Genomic DNA, 12,078 nt, shown 5'->3' with positions numbered 1-12,078 from the left:
AATCATGTGTAGCCGTCTTCCTGCTCTCCTCCAATCCATGCCCCGTCCCATACCTGCGCATATCACGTGAGGGGCTGAGGGCCCTCCTCCAAGCCAAGCCCTGTACCATACATGTGCATAGCACATGAGGGTTTAGTTTTGCTTGATGGCATTGGTGGGTAATTTGCTTCAGTTTAAAAAGTAAATATTTTTATTTTCAGATCTAACGGTTGTTAGCTCTCTACTCTTTTAATTGAAGTACCGATGTTTCTGATTAATGTGTGATTTTTTAGAATATTCGCCTATTTTTATACGTGTTTTCCTTTTAGTATACTAGTCGCCAACCCGTGCATTCGCACGGGCTAGTGTGTGTTTGTCTGTGTATGTGTCTCTGTGTGTGTGTCTGTTTGTAATGTATACTCCAAAAATGGTTATATTTGCTGAAAATAATACCAAAGTAGTAACGCAAACTGATGATCTATATTACATAAATCACCTAATTTTAGTTATTTACATATGTTTTGAAGATACTAACTATTAATTGTTCATATTTGTTGTGGTTGGCTCAAATAATTAACATTTTGGCCCCGTTTGATAGCAAAGTATTTTCGAAGTATTTTGAGAATACTACGGTTTTTGAGATTACCATAGTTTTATTTACAATGAGCTGTTTGGTTGCCCCTAACAACTGTGATTTTAAAACTATAGTATTGGGAAAACTGTAGTTTTTCTCTGCATAAAAAAAGAACCCCATACCTCTTTTTTTTAGACAGAGTTGCTTTTTTTGGGAAACGTCGGCCTTTATTAATTAGCAACCAAATTACACAAGTTCTCCCCGATACAATCCGGAGCAGAAAGGAAAATACATGGACTCGCATAGTTCAAACTAGACTGAGCTAAAACATGAGCAACAACATTACAGTGCCGACGGACATGCTTGAAAGAAACCGAAGCCAGGGCAACACACTCCGCCTTGATGTCAGCGACAACAACGCCCACAACCGATCTATCACAGGCGGTAGAATTCATTCGATGAATCAGAGACAAGCAGTCAGATTGAAACACCACCCTGGGAAGGTGCTTCTCCCGGGCTAGCATGACCGCGCAACGGAGAGCAAGGGCTTCGGCTACCTACGGCGAAGAAATACCAATAAATGGCTCAGTAGCAGCAGCAAAAAACTGCCCAGAGTGATCAAGAATCACCACACCAGCCGCAGAACGACTCCGAGCAAGATCCACCGCCGCATCAGAGGACACCTGCACAGAATCTTGCGGAGGCGGAGACCAAATGGAGCTAGAAGCAGTGGACTCACGCCTTGGAGCGGGGAGGGGCTTGAACAGATGTTGGAGCACCATCTCAATGTACGCACGAACCCTTGCCGCAGTCCGCTTTGGAGAAGGGGCCTCCGGTTCGTTCCACGCCGAATTTCGGGCCTCCCAAATATGCCACAGAGACACCGTGAGGACAGATATATCCCGCTCAGAACATCTGGAAAGGTAGTTGAAGAGCCACTGCCTTGGAGAAGCATAGGACGAACGAAATAACTTGATCCCAAAGGCCTCCTTGAATTCATCCCAAACAGCCCAAGACAGAAAAGCAGCGCATGCCCCACACTTTCCGGTCTACCACAGAAGTAGCAGTCTGTTCTAGTCGGAACCTGACGCCGGATCAACTGCTCGCCTGAGGGCAGACAATCATGTGCTAACCTCCACAGGATAGTTTTCATCTTGTTTGGGGCTTTAACATTCCACAGCTTCTTCCACATCTTCTCTTCCGAAGTCCAAGCAGAATGCTGACCTCAGCCATTGCCACTTTGCTTGATCATGAAACGGGATGATCTGGCCATGTTGTAGCCAGACCGGACTGTGTACACACCAAACCTTGTAAAAGGCCAGCGAGCAAAGTCCGACCCACCAGCTATGTTAATAGGAATCTGAAGGATCTCATTCGCCACCGCTTCGCAGAAAAATGCCCTCACTGAGTCCACGTCCCAGCAGGCATGCTCCGCATCGATCAAACAGTGCACCGTAGCCGAGGCTGGGATTGGAGAGATGGGACGGTGGAGAGCCGGAGGAGTCGAGGGGATCCAGTGATCGGAAAGGATGCGCGTGCTCTTCCCATCACCAATACCCCACTGAACCCCCATCTTCAACAACTCCCGGCCATGCAAAATCGCCCGCCAGGTTGCAGAAGCCGACCGAGGCGCCCGTGCTTCCCAAAAGCTACTGAACTGGAAGTACCTCCCTTTCAAAACCCGGGCACACAGGGAGTCAGGTTTTTTAAACAGAGTTGCTAAGTGCTTAAATGCAATGGCTAGACAGCACAATTTACAGCGTCGTGCGGCAACAACCAAACAGGTTCTATGTATTGTGGATACTTCAAAATACTCCGTTTTAGTAAAACCATGGTATCTCATACCTATAGGCAAAATTACTGCAGTTTTTAATAATTTTGTTTATATAGTACTATGCTATCAAACACAGCTTGCTACAAGTTAATTATGTAGTACTAATTAATAACACAGTTAATTACACGTTCAAAAAAATAACACAGTTAATTATATATTACTTAGTACAACATAAAATATTACCAGTCTCAGTAATAATGCGGAAGTCTACAACTTGTGAACAAACATGATGACACAAATTTGGTGAGTATGAATCTAGTGTGCCTAAAAAATTCATAACAATATTTAATATTGATGTGGAATATGTACAATAGGTAGCCCATGTAGGTGCATGCGTTGATGACTAAATACTACTTGCCAGGATTTTGATGTTATTCCATTGTATATTATGCAAACACCAAGCTTTGATATGACCTGTCAGATCAGTTTGTGTATCAGCTAATTAAAAACCACTTTTAAATTGCCAATGTCGGTAATGGAGAACTTATATATTCTTATATCAATGGATATCGAGACATATTCACACAATTATTTTTTCTTCCTAATCTTAACCAACTAATTTAAATTTGCAAGTATGTATGAATTTCATGCACACTTTCTTTTTTTGACCTAAACAATGGTTTTCTCACGGTCTTAACTCATGATACATGTGTCTTCTGAAAGTAGGTTAATCTCCACCAAGCCTGTCATGCATTACATTTTTTTTATGTAAGGGCTGCCAACTTATCATTTTAACTTGTTATGAAGTAATTCCAGCACAATCAATTTGTTTGATATGAGTAGCCTTACCATGGAGACCTAGAGGTCACATATTTTACATCAAGAGTTTCTTGCAAGAGTGATTAGAAATCTCAATGATTAACACTGGCAAGATATATAGGAACTCTCAAAAGGCAAAATCTTACATCGTACAATTAAAAATTAGATGGGATAAAGAGTTCACTTACAACCCAGATATATAAAGGCGAATATCTGTGAGAATATCCTCTGTTGTATAATCCATCTTTTTGTGCGTCTTTTGGATAATCCATCTTAGGATGTAAAGAACAAAATGGGTATGCAATCATGAAGTCTAACAGGATTGCAAGCCTGTATAATTTATTATCATTTGTACCAACGCAAACTATATTAGCTTCCCTCGTAATGGAAATCTGAACATCAATATCTTTTATCTAAGTGCGTGGAAATGGATTGTCAGATTCAAAGCAATCGGATATTTCTCATAGAAATATTAGCTTCTTGACTAAAACCCATGTAAGATACATGGTGTCATCATTGATCATGGTCGTCGTAAATATTTGCACTGAAAGATTAGCTAGGTTCATCGAATTGAAAAGGTTGAGCACAACAACAATTGAACATATTATATGTATGGCAAGCCTCAAAGTGCAACAACCTATATCGTACAATTAGAAAATTAGATAGAAAACAAAGTACACTTCCAACCTTCATATATGAAGGCGAACAACAGTGACAACTTCCTCTCTTTGATAACGCATATTTTGTTGTTGGCATTTCTTTGATATTCCTTCGTACAACATACAGTAATGAGCAAAATGATTCAAACATGCAAGGCGCTCAATGAATTAGGACAGCAAGTCTGTACAACCTGCAACCCTTTGCATCAACAAAACACTATATTAGCTTCCCTTGGATATTGGAATCCAAATCCAAACAGCAAATATAAAAAAAAATCTAATTGAATCCAAGATTCACTATCAAATTCGAAGCGACATGATATTTCTCATATTAATATTAGTAGTTTTCAAAGTGCAGGAGAACAACTATAAACGTCAAAGTGAAACGACCTGCATTGTACAATTAGATATTTAGATGGAAAATAATGTTTACTTACAATCCACATATATGATAGAAAATAAGGGTGACTAATCCTCTCTTGGATGGTCGATCCTTTTTTTTGTCCGTTGTTTGATGTTCTGTATTATGAAAAACAACACATACATGCAAGGAGTGCAGTCAAATATCAACACATCGGCAAGCATCTCACATCGACTATATGAGCTCTTCTCAACCTAATGCATGCAACACGGCTCATGGGTGATAGCTGCCCTCAGAAACACAGGGTGGCGGTTTGAAGAGCAATGGAGGAGATGGAAGAAACTCCACCTCATCATGAGCACCATGCATGCTCCAGTCACCTCCCGAAACTCACATCTGAGTAGAACCTGGAGATAAGAGAGCCATACGCACGTACCGTACATGCCAGTATGCCACACACTCGGACTGCCTTCCATCGATCTTGCTGTGACAAACGCGTGCTGCGGACGGAACGGCGATTTCTGCTTAACCCATGTTCAGTGGCACGGCTGGTCCCGGTGTCTTGTGAAGGAAGGGTGTTGGTTGCTTCATCGACTCCTGACCCGGCCTCGATGGAGCTATTAGGAATCCAGCAGTGTCACCTGTTTCTGCCAAGACGTACGGCAGGAACGATCGGGCCTTCGTTGGCAGTGAAGCCTATTGCGGCCAGGACGGAGATTCCCGCCAGCTAGAGTTCCATCGCAGCATGGCTCTCGGTGGTGCGCCGAGGAGAGATATGAAAGCGACTCAACCTCATTAACGACATTGATTGATATATGCTTCATTGTGCTGTTGGTCTATGCCGCTGCTTTGAATACAATCTTAATCCCAAATCGCCTATGTTTCTTCTTCGGAGATCACCTTGCTGTTGTGTTGCGGCAGCGGCCAGGGTGCTGCGTTATTCTACGACTTGATTTCCTCCACCATGCTTATAAAACGTAAGCGGATATGCATCGAAGAGTCCAGCTTGAAGGAACAATACAAAATGAACGGGGGAGAAGATTTTTCAGGATTCCTTTTTAACGTGATTGCCTTTTTTGTGAGAAATCCCTTTAACGTACGTGATTGCTTTGATTTTTTTATATCCTGCCTTTTCTTTGCTGTGGGGGTAATCTTCGCTGTTAACTTATTTTTAAAAGGGGGCGTGCTACACATCCACCGGCTGATATTTTTAAAAGATCAGCCGGCTCGCGAGCTGTCGGATTGCCGCATCAAGCGAGCCGGGCATGCCTCCAGAACTGCAACAAGTCTTGTTGCGAAATTATTTCTGCAACATAGGTCTTGTTGCGGGATCTTTTTGCAACGGCTGTTTTGTTGCGAAAAAAATTATAACTAGGGTTTTGTTGCAATTTTTCTGCAACTGAGGTCTTGTTGCAAAAAATTTCCGCAACAGAGGTTTTGTTCCAAAACTAGACCCGCCATAGACCATTGCAACACCGGATATGTTTCTAAAACATAGCCTCTGTTTCGAAAGCGCGTTCGACAAAGAAAGGCATGCAATCCATCAATTGGACGTGTGTCATGCAGCGGAGGTGGCGGACGCACGTGGCTCCCTTTTTAAAATTATTTTTTACTTCAAAGATATGCGTCCTAGAGTCCAGATTGGCTCATATAGGAAAAAAATCTTCACGGATACAAAAGGAACAGGCTATAAATTAGTAAGGCGAATCACGTGGTTGCCTTGTGAGGAATCCTTATAAACGTCGTACGTGGGAGAGTAATTTTCCTTGTTAACTTTTTTATTTCTGAATAATCTCAATCATCATAATTTGGTCCCACTAGATGAACGATTTTTTTTACATTTTCTATATTTTCTTCATCAATATAGAAAAAATAGGAAAGCTCTACACCGTTATAATTCGGCCCCACCAGATAAACAATAATGTGTAATATATAAAGGTAGGAAATAAAATAGGAAAGCTCGTAAATTCTAATTAACGTGGGAACTTCTGGGGAGTCCATAATTAGTATAATAAAATAATAATGTGTAATATATAAAGGTAGGAAAGATCTACACTGTTATAATTCGGCCCACCGGATAAACAGCTCGTAAATTCTAATTAACATGGGAATTTTTGTGGAGTTCATAATTATTACTAGTAGAAGAATGCCCGTGCGTTGCCACGGGCTTTTCAAATATTTCGCTGGAGTTATCAGAAATTATAGAAACCACTTCACATGTATAGAAAAGATAGCACATGCACAATCGTGTAATTATTGAAAAACACTTCACATGCAATGTAGTTGATAAAAAATGGCAGTTTCACGATGTACACCTAAAGAGTGATGATCCAACGATATCAGAAATTAAGATCCACTTGATGCGATTAAGATAGTCTCGCACAATATCAGAAATGTTGTCCGTACCTTCATTCACATGATATTTAAGCAAGTACAATAGAGACTACTTCCTCAACTCGTAACCATGGTGCACAGACAACATATGTAGTTAACACGAATATTTTATGTGGAAGATCTAAAGATGTGTAGCGGAGTTTACCGTGCTAACCGGACAAACCAATTTTAACCGTTCCACGAGGGCATAAAATCTAAAACACAATTTTATATTTGCTTATATTTTTGGTTTGTTATGAGATGTCATTGTGTCCACGGGGGCATAAAGTCTTTATCATGCGCTGAGCACATGTGATCATGGAAAAAAAAAACTTTGGGTGCCACTATTGGAACAAAGGCTACTAAAACTCCCACGCTTACATCCTTTGAAATGGGGAGGGGGGAGGGGGAGATGTCATTGTGTCGGAAATTATCAAGGAGGACACCAAGATTTTTGTCACAGTCATGCAGTGCATCTGGTCCAGTAGAAATAAATTTACTCATGGCGAGGAAAAAGTTCCAACCACTACTGCGATCGAAGGCGCTAGTTGATGAACTGGTTGGGGCTCTTGAGTTACCCCTAGTCGAGATGCTCTTAAGGGAAGCAAAAAAAAAAAGGCCCGCAGAGTTGGCGCCCACCCATGACCGGTGGCCGGCTGGGTCGCTCTTAACTCCAACGGGGCACGTTATTAGAGATCACCAAGGGGTGTTCTTAGAAGCCGGTCTGAAGCCGTACAAGGGCATTGAGGACTTTTTCCAGAGCGAGTTGTTAGCATGCCGATATGTTGTAGAAGCCGTGCTGAGAAGAGGACATCAATATGTTATGGTCCAGGTGGACTGCTCTACACTTGCATATTTGTGGCATGCCATGAGTCTAACTCGTATCAATGGCGAACATATCATGACTGAAATTAGATGGATGATTGACTCCAGGCTTTCAAGTTTCTTTTGAACTCTACACGACACAAACTAGGCGGCGCATCTATGTGCAAAAGAGGCTCTTAGCAATTTATCTGTTAATTGCTTAATGTAATTTCTGGATTCTTGACTAGAATTTTTCAGGTTGATAATAATCTTTGACAGTTTAATAAAAAAAAGGGATTTACTTCAAAAAAGGCTACCCTACATAAGTCAGTGGCCGGAGGTAATGGGGCCAGCTGCCCCACGCGTGACCAGCGTCTGGACGGGCGCGGGCGCCTGTGAGCGACCCGAGCGTAGTGCTCCCAGCGAGCGCTATATAGCCACTCACAATTAGATAACACAAAGTTCAAAAAGACAACGTCACGGATGGAGTTTGATACCTACTGACACTAAAAGCATGTATTCCAAACTATTGGACGGAAGCCGCGCGAAAGGCAGCAAGATGGACCATGAATGACCTTGACAGTTTCGTTGCCAAGCAGCCAAGCAGGCAAAGCATCCAAGTAGCTTGATGACGATGCAGGCAGGGAACCAAACAAGAACAATCAAGTCAGGCCAAACCACTCTATCAGGCGAAACTTCTATCTAGCTTTCTTGCAGCCACGCAACCTTTCACGCTTTCAAGCGGGAATCCTACCTAGCTTTCTTTTTTCAGAAAGATGCATGAGAGGAGAAAAATGCACACCTTCACATCAGTGTGTCAATATAGGAGCTTCTGAGCAGCTTCCTGTGTAATCTATCAGATCGTGCATGCACGATCATCTTCCATTCTTATCCTCAATGGAATGTAAAGCAAGAGGATGGGTTATATACACAGATCGATGCAGGTCTTGCTGCATTATTTATCAGATGGTGCAGCCAACACTAACACCAATACCCCGCAAAGAAAAATCTTATAATTAATTAGTATAACATCGTGCCTTTCAGCTCTGTACACCCAATCTAGAAATCTTGCCTCCGCCAATGCTTCAATCCCATAGATGAGTGCAATGAGTACACATCCCTTCGATTTATGCAGCCAACACCAATACACACTGATGATCACGCCAACAAAGAGCAAAGTCATACCTCAAATAGATTGAGTCTGCCCAGAAAACTTGTCATCATTTTCTCTTTTCTATGTTGTCATTTAAAATCCATTATACATTGTCCAACACCCCTTAAGGCTGTCTAGTGAACGTGTCATAACTCACAACACATAATACATGACTAACAATACATTCCATAAGTCTGATGGCCCTTCGGCATTCCATAACTCTACCCTGATTTTTGTAAAGTCACGTAGGACATGATCTAACTATTATTATCGTGACGTCCAGTCCTTAAAAGCCGAAAAGATGTTTAGATTTCTAATTTGATCATTGTTTGTAGTAACACAAAACAGAGTAGACTGTTTGGATGACTGCGAGAACTAGGCCAATAGCAGCTGCCAGGAGGCCAACGGCTAGCCAAGGGTTTCTCAAGTACCTCTGCTTTAGCCACGCAATCCACCTCCGCGGGTAGCTGTGGAACCGCTTCTCCAGCTTCTTGCATGTCTCCCGAAGGTAGTTGTAGTCGGGGTCATCCGGGTCGAACTGGATCCCCTTGCAAAGGTCGGCGAAGCATTTTGCCACCTCTTCGTTGTTGCCATGGCCATGCACGATGACGCCTCTCTTCGACAGGAGCTCCACGTCCTTCGTGGTGCAGGCCACCTGGGATATGAACACGCAGTATGCCGTGACGTGGCTCCCCACGGTCTCCCGGTTCCGTTGCTCCAGCTCTATCAAGTTGCGTAATAACCGCCATGTCTCGGAGTCGATGTCCAGGCAGGGGACCTCCAGTGTGCCGCCACCGACGTCCAACTTCACGTCGAGGATGCAGCGGATGAGACCTTTCTCGCTCATGGCCCGAGCCTTGAACTTCACTCCCGCGAAGTTGTACTCCGTCGCCGAGCGCCACCGGTGCACAGACACGGGATCGACGGTGCTAACCAGCACGGCAGGCGAGACGGACAGTGCAACAGGCTTCAAGTGCATATGAAGAAGATGGAGCAGATTTCCCGGCACCATCGGCTCTGGTGGCACCATGGCCGGCGCGGCCATGGCGTACTTTTGTCTCCTCATGAGATCAAGTGAATAATTTGATATGTCTGTAAGCACACGTTCCTTACCATCCAAAGTGGTCAGCTCCCCGATCTTCTCAAGCACGAAGTACGGTATCTGGTTCTCCGCGAGATAGAACACGTCGCGGACCACCGCTAGCGCCTCCGCCCTGTTTGCCGACGAGACGCCGGCCTCTGCAGTGCCCACATCATCTAGATCTAGATGATGTGCTCGGAGTCCGACGAGGCGGGACAGTATGTAACAGCCGTCGAGGAGGAGCATGCGCACGAATTGCTCGCTCGACATGTCATCAAATGTGTTGGCGTAGCAGTTCCTGGTGTGGTGCTCCAGGCATGCCAGCTCCTTGAGGTAGACCTCTACCGTCATGGTGGGTCTCGTTGCCTTCGCCGCCGAGAGCACCTGGTCGAGGCTAGCCAGCTTGTCGTGCTCCACGGCGAGGTGTGGGCTTCTGCTCTGGAGCCGAGGGTAGTTGTACGGGCCGATGGCGACGTGGTCAGGATCGTACTCGCTGCTGTCGACGTTCCGCGTGAGGTCACGGACCTTGCCGACGATGATGGAACAAGGACGGCGACGGTCGAGGACCTGCGCCTTGGATGAGTTCAGGGTGGCCAGTTTACTTTCCAGCTCATGGGCCAACTGATCCATCTCCAGGACGCAGGAATCCGAAACCGTAGATTGGCCTACATCGGTAAACAGAGTATAATCTTTCAAGCAAATTCTGACTTTAATTACTTGTACTAATGCATGAAAAAATAGAACAGACGGGAGGATAATTTATGTTGGCACCTTTTTGATCCATTTGCTTGTCCACTGATGGCCTTACGCTGCCGTCTACCAGAGTAGCATGCAGTTGCGCTCCTGGAGTTGAGCTAGCCTCTCAAGTCCCCAACCCATGTTGTATGTGTTCCAGAGTTTGTAGCCGAGCATGCATGATAATGCAGCAAGACCAGCATGCAAGTGCCTTGTAGCGCTAGGCTAAGTGCCTTGCAGAGGTAGTAGACGGTGAGGGAGAAAGAGCGCGCGAGGGAGATGGGAGGAGGTAGTTGAGCTGATTTGGATACGAAGGGATAAGGCCGATGCATCGGACGGGTGGTAACGTTTTACCCAAGGAGAGAGAGAAACGAAAGCTAGCTAGAATTCTCCATTGATAAGGTTGCGTGGCTGCAAGAAAGAAAGAATCCGACAGAACGTTTTGGCTTGGCGTGACCGTTGCTTTCTGCTTGTTTGGTTCCCTGCAACGCTGCATCGCCATCAGGTCAGGCAGCCCGCGGCAAAAGGAGAACCTTTAGGCAGTCGTGTGAGATTTGCCGGATGCTTGGTTCCGCGCGGCCAAACTTGTCCATCTTCTTGCTGCCTTCCGGCCAGCGGTTTGGAATAGAACATGTTTTCAGTACGTCTCAACAAAGTTGAACCAACCCATCTACTTTTATACTTGAGTTCTTGGTGCACAAGTTTGCCAAATTTATAGCTCCTTGCAGTGAATTTTTGTTTTGGGGCCTCTCTAAATCTGGGTCCGTACATGGTCTCACAACTCAGAACTTACAGCCACATTTGGTATGGCACAAAACAACATAATTTATTTTTTCCTCCTACCAGCTCTAAACTAAGGACAAAAACTAATGTTGGGTAACTCTACACATATTACATAGAGATCTATATGTGCACTTATTCAATGATGTGTTCAATCTCGATAAGTTTGCCACGCCCTTCGTCTGCGTTGGCTTTGGTATGAATGTGCCGACCACCCCAAGACCACCTCTATGGTAAAATCACAAAGATTTGGTAAAGGGAGAAGTTGGGGAAGCTTTCTTGTTCTCCCTCTTCTTGGCTCCTTTCCTTCTTCCTCAAAGCCTAAATCAGAGGGCAGCCATGGAAGTGGTGAAGGGCGTGGTGCAGAAAGGAGACACCTGGGGAGGAGTGGGGAAGGAAGGGAGGAGGGAGTAGGCTGGCTGGAGAAGAGAGGAGAAAGGGATTCTTCCCTTCGGCTTGGGGAAGAGAAGAAAGATGTGGAGCACGCCTCCTATGGACAAGGAGATCTCACATTGTAAGGGAGAGGTAAGAGATAAGGTTCAGTTTTTTTTTTCTATTTCCTGAATTAGAGAATATTTTGAAATTCCCTAATAATATAAGCCATGGGATTGAAATAAATCATAGGAGACGAACCCGGAGCCCGACTCGAGGAAATATGTAGTGCATTTCGACTATCTCGGCGAGCCTGACGTAACTAAAGAGTCGGATTTATGAATTGATGGACTGGGTAAACATGGATAAAGAGAGTCCGAAAGCACGATTTATGGAAAAATCGATTATTGGAAACCAAGGGTGTTACAGGTGGTGTGTGATGTGTTCAAATCCCCAATGCACAACTTCGATGGGGCACGAACTATATTACAAACCGAACACCACCCGACCCCAAGCCAGGTTCAATACGTACGACATCGGTTCCCCAACATCGAGGCCGGGGGGGGGGGGGGGGGGCGCAAGCCCGGGCGCTAGTCTTGTGTTGTCCGTACTGA

The 12,078-nt window shown here is 44.5% G+C and overlaps 1 protein-coding gene across 1 annotated transcript; it reads right to left on the bottom strand.

Moving 5' to 3' along the window:
* Positions 1 to 8,545: 8,545 nt before the first annotated feature.
* Positions 8,546 to 10,631, bottom strand: LOC125530649. Its single transcript, XM_048695037.1, has 2 exons — positions 10,349 to 10,631; positions 8,546 to 10,242 (listed from the first exon to the last, which is right to left on the bottom strand). Exons 1-2 carry the CDS (start codon positions 10,359 to 10,361, stop codon positions 8,819 to 8,821), a joined length of 1,437 nt encoding a protein of 478 aa, XP_048550994.1. The 5' UTR covers positions 10,362 to 10,631; the 3' UTR covers positions 8,546 to 8,818.
* Positions 10,632 to 12,078: the final 1,447 nt, after the last annotated feature.

This window comes from Triticum urartu, unplaced genomic scaffold (genome assembly GCF_003073215.2).
Source record: "Triticum urartu cultivar G1812 unplaced genomic scaffold, Tu2.1 TuUngrouped_contig_6464, whole genome shotgun sequence".
Lineage (NCBI taxonomy): Eukaryota > Viridiplantae > Streptophyta > Magnoliopsida > Poales > Poaceae > Triticum > Triticum urartu.
The sequence above is the reverse complement of the archived record's forward strand: the minus strand, read 5'-3'. Positions and strand labels throughout refer to the sequence as shown.